The sequence below is a fragment of the Sesamum indicum genome, linkage group LG9 (assembly GCF_026168435.1).
Source record: "Sesamum indicum cultivar Baizhima isolate 11 linkage group LG9, ASM2616843v1, whole genome shotgun sequence".
In the NCBI taxonomy this organism is placed as follows: domain Eukaryota; kingdom Viridiplantae; phylum Streptophyta; class Magnoliopsida; order Lamiales; family Pedaliaceae; genus Sesamum; species Sesamum indicum.
The window spans coordinates 8,239,896-8,264,397 of NC_142665.1; the positions used below are offsets into that span (position 1 = coordinate 8,239,896).

Below are 24,502 nucleotides of genomic sequence, written 5' to 3' on the forward strand. Positions count from 1 at the left end.
ATAATTAATTTTGTCGATCACAAGCCCAAGTCTAATTGAGGTGAACCTAAAGGGTCACACAAAAATTATTGTGGAAGTGATGGAATTAATTATGAAAGAAAATGATCGAGGGATAAGACCTTTAATGGGACGCAAAGGCAACGAGTCGGCGGCCATTGCTTTACAAAAGTCTAAAAGGAAATAATACAACTCAAAGCAGCAATGCAACGAGCTCATTTCCAATCCTTGCGAGGCAAGTAGAAAGCTTCATGATTTCTTCTTATGGATCTAATCCTTTCTAACAAGAGGGATAGATCCATCTTCCCACGATGTAATGTGAACTTGCTTTAAAAGAGGGATAGATCCTTTCCACGATGTAATGTGAACTTGCTTTAAAGGGGTTCTACAATTGAACCCTCTAAGTAAACGGATACGGAGAAGGATTTGAAGTCAATGCTAATAACCAATTAGAAAAACGAGAAAATGTATACTTTCATGGTTACTTTTATGTTCGGTGCTCTTTATTTTTTGCCACTTTTTAAATGCTAATTTATTTTATGCATCTCTGCGTCTTATTTGCACCAAGTGCCTGGGAATTAATGATAAAAGGGTGCACCTCTTTGATCTGGTTTTAATCCATTTATTGTTTTATTTTACCGTATTTCACGCTTCCGCCACGATCTCGAACCGATCCGCTTTTTCTTTCATTATCTTGCTCGGCCTATCTTTCACCTCCTTGGTTGATCTTACTTTCCTACCCCTAATTTTAGATTTAAAATCACAAATACACATTTTTTAAACACAATTTCTCTAAAAATCAATTTTCCCAGTTGTCTGAAACTTCCCCTGTCTGAAAAATTTGCTGGGGATATTGAGTCAATACTTTTCTTGATTTCTTTTCACCCAAGCTTCAGTATTCCCCATCTTGGGATTCTCTCTGTTGCTCTGTGTGGTAATTGAAGAGTGTACTGTATGTATTAGACTACCATTTTTGTGATTTTTTAGCCTTTACATTTTGAATTATTTTAAATAAATTGCATAAAACTCCCATATATTTAAAAAATTCGGCTGAAAACCTCATATTAAAATTTTATATAAAAAACTCTCGTATTTTATGAAATAGTGCACACGCTCTCCCTTCCATTAGTTGCCCTTAACAACGTTGAAGTTTCTAGTGATTTGCCCATGTTTACTCTTGTTTTAATAGCCATTGACATTTCTTAATTAAAAATGAACGATTTAGATTTAGGTAGATTTTAAAATATATTTTGGTATTTATATATATACACGCGCAATTATATAGATAACAAAAAGATTATAATATATAATAATTACAAAAATATTTGATATATATGTTATATACATATGTATGTACATGCGAATAGAGGTGAGTGATGACGAATCGGGGGGCGACGATGAATCTGGGCAACCGCGCATGGGGTGGTGACATTCAAAGATTATAATACATAATTATAAAATTAATTTGTAAGTATTTAAAAAATTTTAATTAGTTAATAAATAAATTACAAATTTAAATTTTGATTATATTAAAAACTTGAAATTGAGTAAATTGGAGTTTTAGAAAATACTTGAAAGCAAATCATAATAATTAAAAAAACTTATAGGACATAATGGGTATTTTGAAAAATATTAAAAAAGAATAGGATAAGGGTGGGTTAATCCTTTTACTCTAATTACTATTAATTTAAATAATTATATTATTTAATTTGTTTATACTATCCGATTTATTATTTAACTTAAAAGTTTTATGAGTTTGATTATTTATAAATTAGTGATCGGTTAAATATCTCATTTCAATTAGGAATGTTATAGTTAATGAATTAAATTATTTAATTTTGTAGATTTAATTACTGTTATTAATTTACAGTTGATCTGTTCAATTTAATCACATTGATTAACTGATTATTTAATTATATGCACAGGTATTTAATTAGTTTCTATAATAATGAAACATTGATAAAAAAAAAGTTAATAGAAATATTAGAAAATTATATTTGAGAAATATTATTCAATTATATTGAGGAATATTAGAAAGTTATATTTGAAAATATATATTTATTAAAAAAAAAATTATTTGTTTAGTCCTTTAAGTTTGACTGCTATTAATTTTAGTCCTTTAAATTTACTCGTTTTAGTTTTTTTTCTGGTAATTTTCAAAATTGCTTAATTTTATTCCTTTGATCCAATTTTGAACAATTTTACCCCTACACAGCTTTTTAAGAGCAATTTTGGTCTATATATATTCATTCATTTTGCATTTCGGAGCTAATACTCGCCTAAAGTGGTATAAGAGTTTAGGTTTATTGACAAAATATTTATTTATGTTATACTTAGGCCCTGTTTACTTCACGGATTATATTAAGTGAATGATAAGATTATTCCTTACTAAATAAATGATCCTGTATAATTAGTACCAAATTACTAATTATTTATTAATTGATTAGGATTACCATAATTATTATTTATTTCTATAGTAAGAAACATTTATTTTTATTAAGTGATATTAAAATAAGTCTTTTTTAATCTATATCAATACTAATCTATCTATACTACATAAAAAAGAAAAAAATATTCCACACTTATAAATGACGGTTAATGATATAGCTGCACCAATTTTTATGTGAAGTAAAAATGCCCTTCAACCCATGAAATAATTAACTTATTTGACTTATCAAATTTTACATTAATTGATAAATTAATATTTTTTTCTTTCTTTCTTTCTTTTATTTTTAATATAATATATTGATTTATATATTTTATTTTTATTTATAATATTATTTCTAAATATATTTTAAAGTATGTAAAAAAATTTACTCACTATATGCACGCAAAAATGGCGTGCCACAATACTAGTACTGTATAAAAAGACAAGACTTTCCATACTCGCAGACGGTAGTTAATGATATAGCTGCACCAATTTTTTATGAACCCGAAAATGCCCTTCCCACGATAAAATAACTCATTTATATTTAACTTTTTATACTTTATATTAATTAATATTTTTTCTTTTTTTTAAATTTTGAATATAATGTATTGATTTATATGTTTTATTTTTATTTATAATATTATTTCTAAAATATTTAAAGTTTGTAAAAATTTTATTCATTATATCCTTGCAGGAACAACATGCCACAACGGCTAATATTAAAAAAAAAAAAAAAAAAAGCCCTCCACACTCACAAACGACGGTTAATAACACCAGTACACCATTTTCTTGTGAGGTCAAAAATGAGCTTCAACTGATAAGATAACTAATTTATTAAACTCTAAAAATTTTAATTTAACTAATAATTCTTTTTAATATAAGGTATTAATTTAGATATTTTACTCTTATTTATAATATATTTTAAACCGTAAAAAGTTATTTATTGTATGCGCACACGACGACGTGCCACAATTGCTAGTTCATATAAAACAAAAGAGCATCTACACTCTCGATCGATGATTAATTAATGACACCACCTTCATAATAAGTTTTAAATATGATAATTATATTTTTAATTAAATAATTGTATTTTATTTTAATAAAAATAACTTGACGTTGTTTTAATATCACAATATTAATTTTTTTGTTGTCGATAATATCTTAAATTATTATTTTTTAAATATAATTTGTTATTTTATATGTTTTAACTTTTTTAATTGTATATTCTAAAATGTAAAAAAGTATTATTATATGAATGAAAAAACACAGTGCTTGCTTACAAAAACCCGAAAAACAAATATTGGTAGTAGTTGCAGTATATTCTTCTCTACTTGGGATACATCCAAACATCTTCAAAAGAATTTCTGTACGCGAAAAAGCATCTGAAATCAAATCATCAATCCTGAGAAAATGAGTGGTTAGGGTTCGAATTCAGAATTCTCCAACCAGAATCAAAGTTTCATAAGCGCGATATAATGCTATGGTAAGGCAAAGAAATGGAATTTGGAGAAATTGGTCGGTGTTTCTTCTCTAAATCGATGAACAGCTATGGATTTCCAGAATGTTCTCCCATAATTGATGATATTTCTCTGTTTTCTGGGGGGAAAAGACTGAAATTTTAGGTGCCCATTTTTATTTGAATGTGGAAGTTTAGGAGAAGTGCCTTTTTGTCCCGAAAGGGGGATGTTCTTCTTCCTCACTTGAACAATCGCTGTTAGAGTAAGCTGAGGAGTTTAAATCTATGTGGAAATCGCTTGTTTCCTTCACTCAAGTTTGCTGTAAATTGCTTTAAACGGCTAGATTTTGCATCTATAAAGTGTACGTAGAAGCTGGACTTTTTGTGTTAGATTTATGATAAGCTAATTTTGAATGGCGACCGTTCCTTCGGTGTCAATTCAGTGGATTCCTGAAGATGACCTCTTGCTGAAGAATGCTGTAGAGGTAATTTCTTTCGGAATGTTTAATTTCGTAGTTTATTACTTTCACTTGCAATTTGAACTCTTTTAAGTTTTATGTCATACGGGTCTAGTATTAGAATGATTGTCCAGTGGATTTCTATTGAATTTAATTTTTATTCTTTTGTTGTTAATTTTGATTTGGAAAAGTCTCCAAAGTATCTTTGTTGCTTTTCGCTAAATTACTATGTCCTGAAGTTAATATGGATGGAAGGCGAATTATGCAGTAGTTAATTATTGTAATACGTTGGGAAGAAATCATAACTCTTGAGCAGTTTATGATCTTCGAAAGTTTTATTTTTTAAGAGTTAAATGTCTTATTTTTATTTGTTTCTTGGGTTTATTAATGCTTCATTATGGACTTTCTTGTGTCTTTTAAGTTGTAAGAAGAGCTTCTCTCTAAAACTTTTGTTGGTTTATATGTTATGTCTATATGTTATGTCAGGATAGAAATAAATATCATTGGTTATAGTTAAGTATTAGGATTGTTCAACTAGGAAAAAAGAATGACGTTGAGTGGAAGTACATACCACTCTTGTCTCAAACTGGAAAAAGGAAGTGTTTTAGTTTATGACCAAAACTTCTCTAGTTGCCATTTAAAGTGGATTTTACATACCATAGGTTTGAGCTGGTGAAAAATAACAAACATGAACACATAGGTGTGTATGTGTAAGAGAGTGGGACTAGTCACATAATCGTGTATAATACTTGTGCAAAATCTTGCATTTATATGGTTGTTCAATTGTAATCAGTAAATATGTGAAAAAAGTACAGTTCATTTCATGGTCAAATCACTGGCTTTAGAGTTTTTCCCCTCATCTCTCAAAGGATGCGAAGGTTGCTGTTTTTGTTGATTCAACAGCCCACGTCACAACTTCACTTCCGGTCTACTTGCTTATCTATTATGCCTCTCTCAAACAATATCAAAGTAATGTTTTAATATACTGACTATGCATCTTTGTATGAAAAATTAACTTTTTCTTGAATCTAGGAATAGATTCAAACGTTATTTTTTTATTCATTTTCACGATATGTAAAATTTTAGTCATAGTCACGTTTTTAATTACAAACATTCTTCTTTTTTTCCTCATTCTTAGTTGTTAAATAGAGAAGTCAATACCAAAGAATAGTACTTCATGCTCGATATCTTAAATCGTTGGAGTTGTAGAACCTTGACCTTTTGAAGGTGGTATTATGTGTTCTTGGCTCACTGATAAAGTTGTTGCTTTAACTTGATGGTTAATGCATTTAGTTAACACGATACCTATCACTTTCTTCTTTTCAGGCTGGTGCATCATTGGAAGCACTTGCCAAAGGTGCGGTACAATTTTCTCGCAGATATACTTTACGTGAACTGCGAGAGAGATGGTACTCTCTTCTTTATGATCCTGATATTTCAGCCCAAGCTTCTGCTCATATCTTTGAGCTTGAGATCTCTGGCATCAGTCCAGCAGCATCAAAGTTAAATAGATCAGAGAACAACTTCACAGGAAATAAAGAGGTTTCGCAGAAGAGGAAATTAGAAAGCATCCGTAGAAAATATTATGCTATGAGAAAAAGATTCCGTAGTGAATTTTTCAGTAACAGTGATCTAGGGTTTTTTGAACCTAATCCTCATGAATTCAGCGGGCCTGGTGCTGATTTTCACAAACAGGTAATGCTTGATGGTAGTCCTTTGGGTCAAAACTGTATGCTTGGAGATAATATACCGGATCATTTAGGACTTCAAGAAGAAGATTTAGATATTTTACGGCATGCTTTTCCAGAAACAATAAGGGATATTGCTGTGGCATCTGGTGCAACTAATGTATCACAGGCTGGATGCTCAAATTCCTTTGAGGACAATCGCCAAAATAAAATCATGGGACGTTATGGATTTGATGAGAATGTCACTTCCTCAATAACAGAAGGCAGGAATTTGGAGGTCAATATCAAAAACAGAAAAAGTGCACTTACTCTCAGAAAAAATTCAATACATGAAAATCCTAATGATCCTCCTGTTGGCTTTGAAGGCAGACAACAATTCAGTGCCCCTAATTCAGATGGCTTTTCGTCTTTTCAAACAATGGTGTTTGCATCTGACCAGCCTCACTTGCGCCACTGGAGAGGGACGCAAGATGTTTCAGCTTCAGTACCTGTTAGCATGAGCCTGCAAGATACAGCTCAGGTCGCTGAAGATATGATTCCCAATGATGTAGAGGGTAAAGAAAGTAGTTCAGCAGTGTATGCAGGTGAATTTGCGGATCCTGATTCACTTTTGAACCTTTCAAATGAGGATGAGATTCTTTTGGTGGATGAAGATGAAAAGCATGCAGAGAATAAATGTTGTATTGATGATGTTAGTTCAGTCCTCGAGGGTTCTAACAAAGATGGTCAGAGAAATGATGTTGCAAAAGTTGAACAGGAGACCGGAACAGTTCCGCAGGCTAGTTTGGCACCTGATCCTACTGAAAACCCCGCGGCATTAGTTGCTGTGTCCTCTGTTGATGGAGACCAGCAAATAAATCATAACCCAGAGGTTGTTGTGCCTTCAAAATCCACTTTAGCTTCTGATTTTACGGAACTTAGTAATGGCAAAATCTGCTGCACATTGAACACTGAGGACACTGAAATTCCATGCAATGATGATATATTCTTGCTTATCCATCCTTCCACGTCATTTGGTTATTCTGCAACACAACCAGTCACCACGGTTTCTAAAAATGCATGTGCTGCCGCTCACGAGAAGGATAATGCCCAAGCTGTAAACTTGTCAATGAAAGCAAAAGATTCCACCAAAGTTCTTGGGTGGCCCCAGAAGGTGGGAATGCATAGTTTGCCAGAATCGCGGTCAGTGCACCCACTTGTTGGCGGTGCATCCAAAACTGAAATTCATGACTCCACCCCTCAGGCCCTTCTTCCTGGATTTGTCAACACAACCATCGGAGATTCCAGTAAAGGAAGATCGCTTTATGCAATTGCAAAAGTATCCAGTGATAGTCTGGCTGATAAAGAAGTTCAGGGAGTTGATATGAAGGTTGTTTGTTTCACATTCTTTTTCCTTTATTGATTTCTTATCTAGTCTAGCTTACATGAGGATGTTATCACAATACCTATGTTTTGTAAACAGGTTAGAGACAACCCAACAACAGTTACTGAGACTATGCGATCCACGGAAACAGGTTTTGCAAGAACCCCCCTTCCAGAATCAGCAGCCGATTCCTCAGTATCAGATCCTGAGGAATCTCTTATTGATGATGATGTGCCTTATTTTTCTGATGTAGAAGCTATGGTATAACTCCAGAACCTCGTGGACTTGAATCTTATCTATATTGACGTTCTGGCTTTTGATCGTGCAATTATTTCCTTGCAGATACTTGATATGGACTTAGATCCATATGATCAAGACTCCCACATTAGCAGGCAAGGTAATGTAACTAATGGGTACAGTTTTAAGTTGGTAAAAATTGGTTCTGTGTGTTCTTCATTCTCCAGTTGCTACTTCAATCGTGGAAGACTTTTAGAATAAATTTTGAGTGCAAATATTTACACTAGTACTCTTATCTTCTCACTATTATTATTTTTTTTCATGTAAGATTCTTGTATCATTTACGAATATTAGAAAACATCTGGAATAACTCTTGATTTTGACATGCACAAACTAAAGATAATTCTGTACTTATATGTTATGATGGTCACGCATTTACCTAGTAATTGAGGCTGCACCATGTCTGAAATCCGATTCACCATTACTACTGTAATGACTAATATGTATTCATGGATGATATTGTGCTCTATTTTGATCGAAGAAAAAATGCATGCTTTATTGCTGTTTCAAAATTTGATAATAATTGGTTTAGTTGGGTGTCTTTACTATTCAGTTCCTAGTTATCAGTACGATGACACTAAGAGAACAATCATAAGGTTGGAACAAGGTGCTCGTTCCTGCTTGCAAAGGGCCATGACATCTCAAGGAGCTCTAGCTATCTTATATGGCCGCCATTTGAGGCATTACATCAGGAAGCCTGAGGTACTCTGTTCAAAGCTTCCTGCTAATATTTCTCTCTTTTGTAGTTGAAGGGAAATAGACAAGGAAACAGTAGGTCCCTTATGTTTGTTATTTCTTCCCATTTGCATGTTCATGCTTCAGAACCACCTATTCTGGAAAAGATTGCTGATTGTTTTCTCTTACAAGATGCATGGATGATCTACATCAAATTCAACAATAAGCATGAAGGATTTTACTCCTACTCAAAAGTTAAAAAGTATGTAGTACATATAAGCTCCTGAACGAATAGCTGCTTTGAATATATAGGCAACTAACAGTTGTGTATTTCAATGGTATGAAGATATGTTTTAAATCTTTTAATGCTTCTTTGTGACATATGTGTGCACTATGGCACTTCTGGAGGTCTCACAAACATTTCGCAAATGGACCTACACGTCTGCCAAAGAAGTACTTGTAGAGATATACATGGTCCTCCGATAATGCACGATAATATGGATATCAATTTTTATCATGTAACAGTGCAAGTGCTTGAACTTATTTGTGCCCAACAATTCTTTCTGATTGAAGAAGTTACAATGAAAAATTATCTTTCCGCATTTGTTTTCATATGTATATAACAAGATTTTTTTGTGAAGGAAGTTGCTTGCAACATATTGATCTAAACTTTACTTATGGGTCATGTTTTGAACAGCAAACACATCATTCAGCTATAGAGGCTCTTAAAATATCTGGTTTAATGTTGCGTTGCCACCTTTTCGTGTGCCAGCAATTTCTGAAAATCAATAATCTAGACAGTTTGGTTCTCTCTTTTGATATCTGAAGAATACAAATGCTTCGTTGATCTCATAAGGCTCTTAAATTGATGGACTACAGTGCCTTCCTGTTTACTTGTCCGTCTTTTATGAAAAATAGTACTTAGAGACAGTCAAAATTCTTCAATAAAAGGGTTGCAACTGTTCTCTGTGATGCTACTAGAATGGTATTTTGATTTATAATTTCACATTTGGGTTTTGTCTCCTTAATGCCTTGTCTTTGTGCTTTCTGAGTTGTCTGCAACTTGTTATATACATTTTATGGTCCAACTGTTCCTTACTGTGACTGAGTGTGTGTTATTTATTATAAAAATCTAATACTGTTGCTTGCTTAATTAACTTTCCTTTGCAGGTTTTACTTGGAAGATCAACTGATGATGTTGATGTTGACATTGATCTAAGAAAAGAAGGACGAGCTAATAAAATATCTAGGCGGCAGGTATTATTATGCTTTTCGTTCTTCAAATTTGGGACCTGCAGATGAATGAAGTTGTGTCTGTGAGTCTTATTAACGAGTTATTCACTAAAATCATGTGTAGAATGAGGCACATCTTTAGTTGGTAGAGATCCAATGAGAAGTTATATCTTAAACTTTTTGCCATTACGGCAATAAGTTTAAGTTATTTGGTGTGTAAAGAAGCAACTTATCAGAACGATGTGCTTCCTAACTAGTGACTCTTCAACATCATGCCGTTACTACCAATCTTCTTGTTAATAATTTGGTTATAACTTGTTTGGGTTCCTTGTTTCAATAAGTTAGCTTGGTTTAACTCTATAGTCCACGGACACTCCAAAAAATTATTTGGTGTAGTGTCGACAAGGACACGCCTCGGACACGTGTTGAACATAGCAATCGCGTGTCCGAGAATAAAAAGAAAAAAAAGGAAAAGAAAAAGGACACGGTGTCAGGCAGGCGTGTCCGACACGTTTAGGGTTTTTTTTAAAATAATTTCAAAAAGTTTTGGGTTGTCTTTAAAAAAAAGAGTTTTGTGCTTAATAAAAAAGAAAAAGGACAATTCAATACACTCAAATTAGATGTTTTAGGGGAAAAGAAAATTAGAAGTTTTACGATGAAATTACTAAAATTCGAGAGATCGTCATGATAATTTAACTAATTTGATGATTATAACTTTTTCATTGCGTACTTTTTAAATAAACTAATTATGTCTATTTTTAAGCCACATTTGGTTAAAAATTTAGATGTAAGACATGCCTATTTTACGCTTTACCTTGATAATTTTTCATGTTGCATATTTTAATTTATGAGAATTGAGAATATATATAATTAAAAAAAATATTATATATAGCCGTGTTGTGTCGTAATTTTTTTTGTTGCCGTTTCTGTATCGTATCGTGACTGTATCTCTGTGCCCATGTCCATGCATCATAGGTTTAACTTAAGCAATCAAGCTAGTGTTGTTTTGTTTACCAAACTTGTATCCATGCCTTAATTTCCTTTTTCTTTTTTGGCGGTTACTCTATGGTTTATTTAAGAAAAGTTGGATGGTGGAGCTGTGTTGATTGAATAGGTTGCTCATACAGAAAGTATATGGTTATTTTTTGTTGGCTTGTGACGACAATTTCTCTTTTGATAATTGCTCTATGGCGGGGGCACAGCACTGGACAGACAATATTTAGTGCTTGCATAGCTATATCGTTTAAAAACTTGTGCTTCACTATTACTACAAGCTATAGCATTAAACATAGAGATAGGTGGTTAGTTTTGCAATTGGTATCAGAGCTAAGATCAAAGGTTTGATTCTGATGAGTAATTGTTGGGGTGTGCAAAAGCAATAACCCTTGTGGAATCCCTGGGGAAAGGGGCCAGTGGCAACAACTGATCTTGTGGCAGAGTCACCATCCAAACGTAGTGGTTGGACTATTGTAGGGATCAAATACTTTATTTTTCTTTTTCGGGGGGTGCGGTGGGGTTGTGGGTGGAAGTGTAACATTTGCCTTGGATTCTTTGCATATTTAGGGTGCGTAGAGTTATGATCTTCAGAGTAATGATGGTTGTCCCTTTATTACACAATTAAGCATTCTTATGTATTTAACTTACAGGGCACCATTTATTGTTGTTTTGGATGTATTGCAATCTCAACTGGCATTTCCATTTATATCTGCTTAGGCTATCATCAAGATGGAAGCTGATGGATCTTTCTTTATAAGAAATCTTGGTAAGAGTTCACTATCAGTGAATGGCACAACAGTAGCAACTGGGCAGTTGCTGAACCTTAGTTCCAGTTGTTTGATTGAGGTATATCTGTTGATTCAACTTACATTTCCACAGTTTACAAACTGGATATGGGACTATGTGAAATTGGACGCCTCACTTGCGAATATTGCCATCAGGCTCTTGTGAAGAAACTTTCAGAAACCTCCTCATTTGCTTAGAATTACCTGAAAGCACATTAATAAATAGCATCTGTAGTATGCTGTTGTCATTAATTTATTTTCACTGCTAATTGAGGCTTAATGTTCATTTTAACTTACTATCCTGTAATCTTATAAAGAGAAAAAGGAGACCGCTATTCTGCAAGACGTGAAGTCTCGACTGAGAAAATACAAAAGTTTTGACTGCGGATATGCTATGTAATTGACTTTTTGAGCTCTGCTATGTGAATAATTCTTGAAAATGGTAATTTTTTTGTAGATAAAGGGAATGAGTTTTGTGTTTGAGATCAACCAAGGATATGTGAGGAAGCACTTGGGTAGTTTTTGTGTGAGAAACAAAGGAAAGACGGGCAAGTCTGACTGGTCGGCTGAGGACGAATCATGAGCTTGTGAGTGCTGCTAAACAAGGTCGGTTCCTTATAACCCTTTACTGGATACGTCGAGCCTGTGCATGTATAAGTTAAGTTGCTTCGCTTTACGATGTGTAAATGTAGATATTAGCTGGTTTTAGCGCATATATGCAATGATCTCTATATACCACGTACAGCTTCCTCTTGTTATATAGCATATCGATCTTGATGTACTATATCTGTAGTTTTACAGTACTAAAATTCGTCAGGTTCTTTTTCTTTTTCTCAATTCTCGATCGTTTCTGCAACAAATTACCATCTTAGGTGTTAAATTTTCTGTTGTAATTAAATTTTCTATAGTCCACAATGATATCTTGGTTAATTTATCTTAAAAAGTAGATGAAAACCAAATAAAGATTGACGAATTAGATTAACTGTTGAACGACTATTAAAATCAAAGAGCATTAATAATTTTTTGAGTAGTGGAAGGTATTCGTAATAATATTAAATGTCAAGAGAGTTGGTTATAATGTTATTTATTTTATGGTATGACAATGATTCTTGGCCATGTTTGTTTTTGGAATTTAAAGAAATTTATTTATTTATTTTCCACATTGTAGAAATGTGTAAATGATGTAGTGGGCAACCCCACTTTTAGATATTTACTTTTAGTTTCTCATGAAAAAAAGCTTTTCATCACATGCTTGAGAATGACTAAACCAACATCCTTCACAAACTAAGACTACATTTCAATTTTGAAAGGATTTCAAATCAACCCATATTAAAGAAATATTCTACAAAATACAGTTTAAAAGAGAGTGGAAGTTGAAATCTTTTCTGATATGTAAATATCCAAACAAATGCTAAAAATTTATTACAAAAAGAAAAAATCAAAATGTGTATTCTCCAATGTAAATATCACATTTCCCAATGTACACAATCCAAAAAGTAGAAGTCTTTCTAAACTTTTGATTCTTGAAAAGTGTTAAAAAAAAGCAACATTTGTTCTTGGAAAAGGGATTTTTGCTGTGGGTATATTCTATAGGCTTAAATACATTTTATACCTATTAATTATGTATTTTATCTTGTTTACACCTTTAAAATATAAAAGGTAGTAAAAGCATCGCTGACAAAATAATTTAGTATTGATAAGATAAAAATTCCTTCTCACTTACCCTTATACTTTTTATTCTACTTTTTAAAATATATTTTATTGAAATATCTCCCCCAAATTATTTTTAGTGATTTAAGATTTTACTCACGTTTTATTTTAAAACTAACATTTATAATTTATAATCTTTTATAAATTAAGGAACACAAAAATATTTATAAGCTCAATATATACAAATATGTTTTATAAAATAAATAAATTATATTAAACAGTACATGTAAATATGTGTCACTACATAATGCGTATAATATTATAGAAAAAGTATGTTATATAATTTATAAATTTTATTCCATTATATATCCACATAATAAAAATATATCAAATTATTAATTAAAAAATATAGAAAATTGTTAATTATATTATAGATTTGCATATTTTACAATATATGTATATATATGTTCGATGTAATATCTTAAAATCGTATTGATAATTTATTATTAAAAAAAGTTCAACATATATAACAACACTGTAAAAGTTATATAAATTTTTTATAAATTGTGTAAAAAGATATAAGAATTGTAATTTATAGAGTTTATACAGATTCTATACTCAATATAAAAATTCTAATTTTTGGGTATGTGTATTTAAATTAAAAAAAATTATAAGATTTCAGATTAAATTTAGGAGAATAATTATAATAGAGATAGTTTAGAGGTGTAAATAATAAGGGCATTTTGATCATAAAAAAATTAATGTATATCATAAGGGGCTATTTTGTTATATTTTGTAGTTCAGGGGTATAAATGCATTTTAAGCATAATTCAGAGGTGTAAAATGTATTTAACCCTATTATATATTAATTGGCTATTTATGTGAAATAAAATTAAAATATTCCTACATATCCCACTTGTCTATTTCTTGAAGTAGAAACCAAGTCAAAAATGTCCCAGAAAATTTTGTGTTCATATTCCCAGAAATATATATATATATAGTGTGAGTGTGTGTAAGACAGAGTTGCATGTTGGGGTGGGGGGTGGGGGGGGGGGGGGGTAATCATAGCATGATTACTTTGTTTGTGAAAAACAGGAGATTTTGGGAATTATCAATTCACTCTCTTCTCAAAGTTTAAATAGATAAAATTTAGTGTAAATTCCAATGCACTTCCATAACATTTCTCATCATTATATTATTTATTGTTTAAAAAATTATAAATATTTTTTAATATTAAAATCATCTTATAAATACTTTCTCGTGACAATCTATTCTAAAAGTATTTATTAGATAATTGTTAATTAAAGATCGTCTAATAAATCATTAATTATTTATAATTTTTTAAATAATAAAAAATATTTATAATTATGACAAATATCAAAAGATATAATTATTTATTTAATTATTACATTTATTAAGCACCTACAACCAAACTTGAGATGATTTCCATTTGGGCCTACTAAGACATAATTGCATCACCTAATGATGGAAGGATTAATATGTGTCCTCACCAACATATAAATTAGGAATTTAGTTACACTTCTCCCCTTTAAGATTTGGTGTAATTACACATAAATTTTTTATAATATATTTATTTCGGTATAACAATCAGACCCCTTCTTCAGTCAAACTCATCAAATTTGTCAATATTAACAAAACAGTTGAATAAAAATCTATATTTTTCATCGATTAACTTATGAATGACTTATTGTAGATCAAATAAATTTTCTTTAACCAATCTACCCGTACACATCTTTGCACGATAATGCATGTGAAGAGATGTATTTTCATAATTATAAGGGTGTTTTGATTAAAAAAAAAGAAAGGATTTATTTGACTTTCAATAAATGGGTAATAAATCAGTCGGGAGTTAAAATAAATTTTCATTCCACTTTTTTACTATTATCATCAAATTCAGTAAATTTTTTAATTAACAGATGGATTTATTTGTTAAATAAAAATAAATATCATGAATACTAAATATAATTTTTCAAATCATAATTATATGTATAAATCAATCACCCCCACCCCCCCACCCCCACCCCCACCACCACCACAATGTGTTGCTTAAATTAGAGTTCATAAAAGGGTGTGAGTTGGCGTTATCCTCATTGTAATCAACTCTATTTATATATTGTTTCTATCCGTTACTGCTGACACTATTTTTATTAAATAATATATTATTATTATTTATTTATTTATTTATTTATTTTTGTGATGAGAGAGAGAGAGCACTCTGCACACTGCACTTCCTCCTCTGTCACTGCAACTTCCATCATAATATATTTTATTTTCCAATTAAATTAAAAATATTTCTTTTTTTTTTTTTTTAAATTACAACTGCACTCTTTAAGTTGAGGTGAGTGGAATATTTATTCGGGGGTATTTGTATAAATTTTGCCTCTAAATAAAGGATATAGTTGTAATTATAATTATAATTTCAAGAGATGTATTTATGAATTCGCAAAAGATAAGGGGTATTTATGATGTATCCCTTGGCCTGTCGATGGAGAAATCACCAATTGAACACTGTTTTACTGTACGATCTTGTTTTATTAATGAAACTTACATTTACCCGAAAAATAAAAGATAAGGGGTGTTTGTGTATTTTATTATAACTTTAGAGGGTGTTAATATAATTTATTTTTTTTAAAAAAATATTTCTAGCATTATTGGATATGTATAGAATATAGATACATGATCAGTTGTTTAATGGGTCGCAAAAATTAAAGAAAAAGGAAAAAAATATATTTGACTTAACATTGATACACCGTTGATGATGTGTCAGACACGTGGCCGTTGATAATGATTATATTTAGAAAAATACTATTATACTATCCAAATTTATTTTTTTTTATTTTTTTGGGATCATTATATTCACACCCCTAATCTACTATTTGTTTATATAAATTATCAATGTCTTTTGAAAAACTACACATACTCCAGCTAGAAATATCAAAACTACTTTCACAAACCACCCCAGCATGTTAAAAAATTACACATACACCCCTCGAAAAACGTCTATATTTATTATACAAACTACTCTTAATATTTGGCTATCAGGAGTGTTTTCTGTAGATTGTAGTTACATAAAACACATAAATGATTTGTTGAACAAACCATTGATTAGAGATATGAATGTAAGTATTTCTTTTTTTTTTTTCTTTCGACAATAGTAATTAGCCACACAATTAATTTTATGATAAATTGTAATGAGTTATCCTGAGATTCGATATAATTATCAATATTTTTTTAATATTTGATAAAATTGTGTGATTATTGTATGGAGGCACGGAATGGTCAATTTCACCCCATATGTATTTTTTTTTATTTTTTTTAAAAAAATATTTTGTCTATTTAGTTCATAAAAAAACTTTCAAATAATTTTTAGAAAATAAAAAATTATAATTTATAGCCCATAAGGGCATTTCGATAAGTTCACTACAAAAAACGAATGATCTACGAATTGGATTAATTATTGGACAAGCCATCAAAATTAGGGAATATTTTAATTTTTCAAACAACGAGTAAATATTTAAATTATGACAAATTTCAGGGGAGCTCGTACCCTTAATTCTAATGAGTATAATGTATGTTGGTTGGTGATTTATGATGAGCTGTAGAGTAAATAAAAGTATCTTGGAATGATTAAGGCATCTCAACCGTTGATTACATTAAAATAGACTACTTAATATATAGTTGCAATTAATTATTACTTGACAATATTATTTTTATTTTTATTTTTTTATTATATGGGAATCCTTTGGCTTTCAAAACATTGAAGTTAGGAAGAATATGTGAATGTGGAGAATTTCATGTTTACATTTAATTAAATTAATTGGTTAAATAATAAATATGAATGTAGACCAAAAAATTAAATAAAATTACGAAAAGATATTAATTGATTTTCAAGTGGAAATTAATATATGTTCTTATTTCTTCATTTATTTTCGTGTGAAAATAAAAAATATGTGCTGATTAATTGATGAGATTATTGCGTTTTTTGGATTAATAATAAATGTATTATTTATATTAAATTAAATTAATTATTAAGGCTCAATAATGCTTCAGAATAATTAATTTTGGTGGACGACAAAATGAGGATTGACTGAAATTCTCTTTGATTATACGCAAATCTTTTTTAATATTTTATTCAAATTAATTCATTAATAATTAAATAAAAATTTATGATCTCGAATTTATTTACAAGACTTTGATCATTGATCTCTCCTATTTTAATGAAGATGCTAAGTTTGATGGTCCATTTTTCAAATCTAACATTGACAAAAATGTACATAATGTTTGGATTCATCTTTTGAGTGTTTTGTTGTGTTTTATGGAGATAGAGAGAGAAAAACAAACATAAATAAGTGTGTGTTAGAGATAGTATGTATGTTTGAATTTATTTTTTGAGATAATTTAAATAAGTATTATATGTTTATTGTTGTGTTTTGGGAGACAAAAATTACTATTCATTGTCAAATTATGTCTTTTTTATATATATTTATATATATGTGTGTATATATGTATTTATGTTAAAATATTCAGAATCACCTAAATAAGGTGTTTTTGAATGATGGGAAACATTGAGTATGTTTTGACTTGTTTCGAAAATAATTTGAAAATAAAAATAAACATAATGATAACATTTTTTGAGAAGAGTGAATGCTAATTATAGTCTTTTTGCTAATTATAGAAAGTATGACATAATAATAATAATAATAATAAATAATAATACCAACACATTCTTTTCAAAGGACGTAATATTAATTATGAATAGCATTGCACTTAATAGTCTTTATCACAAGAATTGCTTTTCGTGAGACCATAAATAATAATAATAATAAGCATAGGAATAATGTGAATTATTTGAAGTTGTGATCACCATAATTTATGTACTTCCATTTGACCAATTGATTATATATATATATATATATATATGTATGACCAAAATTTGTACTTGATACAAGAATTTGACCAATTGATAGGGAGTCATTAGCAAGTCTTTATTTCTAACCTCAAAATAATGGAAAAATTGGTTTTTTTTTTTTTTTTTTGGGTCTTTCCTCTTTTTTTTTTCGATGATGAAAAAATTGATCGAATCTGATTTAGTCATTAACACTAGAGTGTTCGAGTACATATAGCTGGGAGCTGTTGATTTTTGACCAAACCTGATTTTGGATTAAAAACGAAATTCTTACAACACTAGTGCTTAAAAGAGTTTATATATTTTTATTTTTCTTTATGTTTTTTCGTACATAAAATTTAAAATAGTTTCGACTCTGATCATGAGCGTGAGTTAGGCAGTCCCCATGAACTATTAGAGGGTGATTGTAATTCCCCCCCCCCCCCCCTAATTGGACAGACCCCATATCGATAAAATTAATAAGTTGTATTTGTTACGTGATTCGTTACTAATTGATTTATTTCATGAATTTAAGTTAAAATTATATATATATATATATATATATATTTAAGCAAGAGGGATAACTGTAGCAAGAAGAGTATAGAGTAGAGAGCCTCTCTCTCTCTCTTTCTCTCTCTCTGACATCTGCCACTCAGACCCATTCACCCCAAAAAGGGGAGAACACATCTCTGCAACTCCCCTATCTTCAATCATCTCTCCTCCAATTCAATCACACCCATTCATCAACATCAATCAACATGCCTATCCCTTCATCTCCATCTCCATCTTCTCTCTTCGTCATCACCGCCCTCCATTTCTTCTTCATGCACGCAGCTGATTCCGCCACCCACTGGCAGGACGTACAAGTCCTGAAGCAGCTCAAGAGTACAATCACCCCAAGCACTGTACCTCCCTCCTCCTGCATTGATTCCTGGGATTTCAACCTCGACCCCTGCGACCACCTCTTCACCGACAAATTCACCTGCGGCTTACGCTGCGACGTCGTTCTCAACTCCTCCTCCCGGGTCACCGAGCTCACTCTCGACCCGGCTGGTTACTCCGGCTCTCTGTCCGCCGTTTCCTGGACTCTCCCCTACTTGCAAAACCTTGATTTTTCAAATAACAACTTCAGCGGCTCCATACCCGAATCCTTCTCTCTCTTGACCCGGCTCCAGCGTCTTGGGCTTTCGCGTAACTCACTCACCGGCTCGATCCCCGACTCTCTCGGCTCGCTCGCCGGCCTCGAAGAGATGTATTTGGACAACAACATGCTGTCTGGAGCAATCCCGTTGAGTTTCAACGGTCTGAAGAATTTAAAAAGGCTCGAAATTCAAGGGAACAAAATCAGCGGCGCGTTTCCCGAGCTGAGTCAGCTCGGCAGCCTGAATTTCCTCGACGCCAGCGACAATGCAATCTCCGGCGAGCTCCCGCCGGGTCTGCCGCCATCGCTCATCGAGTTAGCCATGAGGAGTAACCAGATAGAAGGGAACATTCCGGGGAGCGTGGCGAATTTGGTTTCTATGCAGGTGTTGGACCTGAGTCACAACAATCTCAGCGGGTCGGTTCCGGCGGGTCTGTTTACCCACCCGTCGTTGGAGCAGTTAACGTTGTCTTACAATCAATTCGGGTCGGTCCAGGTACCCGGGAACTCGGGTTGGACGAGCCAACTTATATCCGTTGACCTGAGCAACAATGAGATCCGTGGGTTTTTACCCGGGTTCATGGGTTTAATGCCCAGATTATCAGCCTTGTCTTTGGAGAACAACAAGTTCTCGGGTATGATACCGACACAGTACGTGTTGAAGGTATTGAGTCCGGGTACGGGTACGGGTGAAGGGGGGTTAGCACAATTTGAGAGGTTATTATTAGGAGGGAATTACTTGTTGGGGCCAGTTCCGGGTGCGTTTCTGGATCTGAAAGCGGGTTCGGTAACAGTCCGGTTAGGGGACAACTGCTTGTACCGGTGTCCGGTAACACTGTTCTTCTGTGAGGGTGGGGTACAAAAGTCCTTAATGGAGTGTAAGGCCTTTGGCCCTATCATTCCTTGAGTAGTGTGATTGTGTCTTTTATGGTCCCTAGTAATTAATTTTTATTTATGTACAATATTCTTTTTTTTTTCTATTAAAAATTTCATTATTGCAATTATATATTCTTTCCTTTCTTTTTTTTTTTTTTATCTTTTATTTTTTGTGTATACGCCCTATATACTTATCAACATTACAGGTATTTTTTTGAAATTATAATGATAATTACAAGTACACTTCCTCTTCAGTGTGAAATTTTACAAAAATGCCCCTTGATGTACGTTAAACGACACCGCCTCAAAAAGTGTATTATAATTTTATAAAAAAGAATAGGAATATAAATATAATTAGATATAATTTCATGGACTTAGATGCAATTTACTCTCTTTGTAATCAATGAGATATATTAGAGAAAAGTATTATTTCAGTTCGCTAAATATGCCTAATTTTAATTTTAATCCGATAACTATGTCCATTTTTGTTTAGGTCCAGTAACTTACGAAATTGCTTACTTTTAGTACTTTGACAGATTTTCAAACAATTTTACTCCTATGAGTGCATATAGACTAAAATTGCCTTTCAAAAGTTGCATAGGAGTAAAACTGTCCGAAAATCTGCCAGAGGACTAAAAGTAAGCAATTTCGTAAGTTACTGGACCTAAACAAAAATGAACATAATTATTGGACTAAAATTAAAATTAGACATATTTAGCTAACTAAAATAATACTTTTACCAGATAATTAAGAAAGAATGTGAAAATGGGTTGCATTGCATCTAGAATTCTTTTCAATATATATATATATATATATATATATATGCACATCAAGTTTATAAAATTCATGTTATTCATATATTTAAAAAGAATATTATATACATAAATGTTTTTTTATATATTAAATAAAATATAATATATATAATAAATAACAAAAATTGCCAAGGGCTAAGAGTTGTTAGATGAAATTTACTCAAATACCCCTTCAAGCAAGCAATCCTTTGAGTCAAAAGAGGGGTATTTATATTTATCAAGATTGTAAGATCAACCCTCCAAAGTATGTTCTTACTTTAATTAAAAAACTCTAACCATTAATAAATTTTAAAAAAATAACTAAAAAAATATCCCTTATTTGATTTGAATATCAATCCCTCAATTTTTTTCTAACACTTTTAACGTAGATTCGTACTGTATACTGTTCTAAAAAATTCGACTAATAAACCCCTCAATTCGTATAAACATCATTATGCAAGTAGAATTTGGCGCCCAACATTTTTTGATTCAATTAATAAGGACGAATCACTCCTACAAAAACATATAAGCTGTGGTAAATAATTATTATTAATTATAATTAAATAAAATCGATGCAAAAATTTAGTTTATCCATCATGAAAAATATTTTTGGCTATGGTTTTGAGTCATGACAAACTATTTTACAATAGTCTTTAGCCATGACATATATTTTAGTCATACTTTAAAAATCACTGTCAATAATCGTTACGCGGCTATAATTAATAATTATTTATTATTAATTATAAAATTAATCATGATTAAAAATTATATTTCTTCTAGTGTCTTTAATTACCGTTATAAGTGGTTTATATATGGTTTTAAATTAATAATAGAATCGAAATTATTTAATTATATATATATATATATAAGAATTTGGGACCATTGTACTGTTCTGACACAATTTTCCCTAGGGAAATATGTAAGTTACAAAGTGGTACTTAACAATGATGTCCCTTTTTCTTTATTTATTTATTTATTTTTTTGGTTTTGGGGGGGGGGGGGGGTAAGGGTAGTGGAAGAAGTGAGGATGGAGAAGGAGACAGAAAAGTAAGGACAATACTAGATTGAGTCTCCCGTGATATCATATTGCCTTCTCATCTTCACGTGCTCTCTCTCTCTCTCTCTCTCTCCACATCATTGCAACACTTCACTCCTATTATAATATTTGAAAACATTACAATCGACTTTTTAAAATAGAATGATTTACATTCTTCTCTCTTTAAATTTGATATAATTATACATAAATTTTTTATGATTTAAAAATTATATCTAACACTTTTGAGGTGTACTTTCGTCTAATAAATAAGTTTTTTCATTAGTTAAAATTAACCGAATTTGTTGATATTAATAAAAAAAATTGAATGAACATTGATATTTACCAATAATTGACTTACTGATTTATTGCAGGTCAAATAATTTTTTTTTGATCTAAACTACCTTTATAACGGTGAAGATATACCTCCTCACATTTATTAATACGTGAAGAAGTATGAGTGTAATTCGATAACAAAAAGATTTATTTGACTCGCAATAAGTCAATAGAGGGTAAACACAAAGTTTCTTTTTCATTTTTTTGTTAATATCAGCAAATTTAGTGAATTTTGACTACCGGAGGGACTTATTTGTAAGCAGAAGCAAACTTTAGGGGTGCTAGATATAATTTTCTAACCCACAAGAGGTTTACGTGTAATTATACCAAATCTCAGGAAATGAGGGTGTAATTATCCCTTTTAAAATTTATCATAATTATAATTATCTTTTTATTATTTAAAAAATTATATATATTCCCTTTAATTAATAATTGTTTAACAAGTACACCCTCGTGATAATCTATTGTAGGTGTATATGCTAGACGACTATTAATTTCAAACAAGTATGTGTAATTTTTCAAATAACGAGGGAGTATTTGTAGTAATAATAATTTTCAGGGGAGGCCGTTACAATTAATCCATGATATTATAAAAAAATTAGGAATTATTGCATTACATCCTTTTATTTATGTTTTATTCACACAAACTATTCATATCTTTGGTATAATTACAAAAACCACCCCTCTCTGTTAGATAAAAATAGGAAAAATTTTGTGTGATATTGTCGACATTTCTGAAGGGTGTATGTGTAATTTCTTAAAAGATGTGGGTGATTTATGTAATTTATCATATCTAAAATCAGTTGTGGCCCATCAAAACTAAAATTATGAAAAAGTTATATCCAAAAATGAAGTAAAAACCCTAACCCACAAACACAACTTCCAATGTAAGTGGTTCAAATGGCCCTACATAATTAAAATTTTCCCAATATGTGTCTCTTTAAATATTTTCTTGGTAAAGAAAAACTTTTGGTTTCATTATATTCTTATTTTTACCCCACTATAAATGATTATTGTTTCCTGACCCATAAGTATTAAAATAGGCATATTTCATATTTTACCACGCATTTTGCAAAATTTTGAAATTGACCCCACATTTCATTAAAAATTACAAACAAAGGCCAAAATTATTGCACAAAAGGCCCCTCCCACTGATTGTCATTTAATGTTAATAGCTGGCAATCTTTGACAGCAAAATTACAAAATTGGTCTGTAAGATTGGGCTAATTCAAAACCAAAACGAATATCATTTTATTCGGATGAAATTTGGAATGAATAAAATTGATCGCAAAATTTATCCTAAATTCTGACGATTTTGTAGTGAATTTTAATACTTTTCCAAGGCATTCCTTCGATAGACGGAGGAATTGGACAATCCATTGGGAAAAAGAAATATATGGCAAATATCATTGGAAAATAGTACGTGATAATATGTCCGTCGCTAATCGTCAAAAAGTTAGTCTAGAAGTGTTTTTACTTTAATCTTGGGATGGAATTTCTGATACTTGACAAATTTTGTGACGGTAAGGCACAAAAATTAATTAGTATTGAAAATTTCATCCCAAATTATAATATTTGTGATGGATAAATGATCATTACAAACTCCAAGGACTAGATTATGTTGTCACAAAATTCGTTCCAAGGACTAGATTATGTTGTCACAAAATTCGTCCCATAAACGGTCGAAAAATGGTCTAATGGCTATTTTATTAACATGTATTAAAATTCGACTATTGTATTTATTTTTTGTAAACATATGAAAAAATATTATTTTGTATACGCCATTCAATTGTGTTGTAATAAAAATTTATAACTCAATGATGAACAATTAGGTGTCATATACATTTTTTTTATGTTTTTAATTGTTTAAAATATTTTTTTTTAATTATTTTGGGAATGAAAATTGGAATTGATTCACAATATTTGCTGGAAAAACAGTTGAAAAATGGCATCTGTGTTCATCACAGAAAAGTTATCTAATTTTTCAAATACGATATGTCTACAACCACTATAAAAAGATGTGGGATTTAGAGTGGGTTTTAGGAACAATCCTTTTGTCATTTAGCATGGTTAGAATTAAAGAAATTATTTTAAACCCGATTTTGGAACGATTACGAATCGTCACTGCATAAGGCGTTACAAATATTTAGGAACGATTAGTGAAGGACCGTTCCAATTTGGCACGGTCATTGTAATGCATTGATGGTGAGCATTCCTAAAATTAAATTTGAGTAAAAAAATTATTTTTTTAATTGGAACGGATTGAATAACATTCAAAACGGTTATATAATTTATTTCGGATTACTTTTGGAATGGTCTTTATAATACTCTGAATTTTAGAATTGTTTTTATTTTGTATTTTGGTGATATATTTAGGAACGGTCATTGAAATG

At 31.0% G+C, this 24,502-nt stretch overlaps 2 protein-coding genes across 4 annotated transcripts; both read left to right on the forward strand.

Annotated features, from left to right (window-relative positions):
- The first annotated feature begins 3,709 nt into the window (after window positions 1-3,709).
- On the forward strand, window positions 3,710-12,213 carry LOC105171097 (uncharacterized). 3 transcript variants are annotated; one of them, XR_002287758.2, is made up of 8 exons: window positions 3,710-4,366; window positions 5,666-7,396; window positions 7,490-7,651; window positions 7,733-7,787; window positions 8,241-8,389; window positions 9,533-9,619; window positions 11,242-11,437; window positions 11,834-11,972. XR_002287758.2 is itself a non-coding variant. In XM_011092113.3 (8 exons), the coding sequence occupies exons 1-8, from the start codon at window positions 4,295-4,297 to the stop codon at window positions 11,957-11,959; spliced, it is 2,511 nt and encodes an 836-aa protein (XP_011090415.1). In that variant the 5' UTR covers window positions 3,710-4,294; the 3' UTR covers window positions 11,960-12,213. The 3 variants fall into 3 exon arrangements, 1 of the variants encoding a protein (XP_011090415.1); XR_848544.3 differs by lacking the exon at window positions 11,834-11,972 and adding an exon at window positions 8,510-8,624 and having other exon boundaries at window positions 11,309-11,359; XM_011092113.3 differs by having other exon boundaries at window positions 11,309-11,437; window positions 11,834-12,213.
- Window positions 12,214-18,521: 6,308 nt separating this feature from the next.
- On the forward strand, window positions 18,522-20,077 carry LOC105171098 (uncharacterized). Its single transcript, XM_011092114.3, has one exon. It carries the CDS (start codon window positions 18,691-18,693, stop codon window positions 19,978-19,980), a length of 1,290 nt encoding a protein of 429 aa, XP_011090416.2. The 5' UTR covers window positions 18,522-18,690; the 3' UTR covers window positions 19,981-20,077.
- The last annotated feature ends 4,425 nt before the right edge of the window (window positions 20,078-24,502 follow it).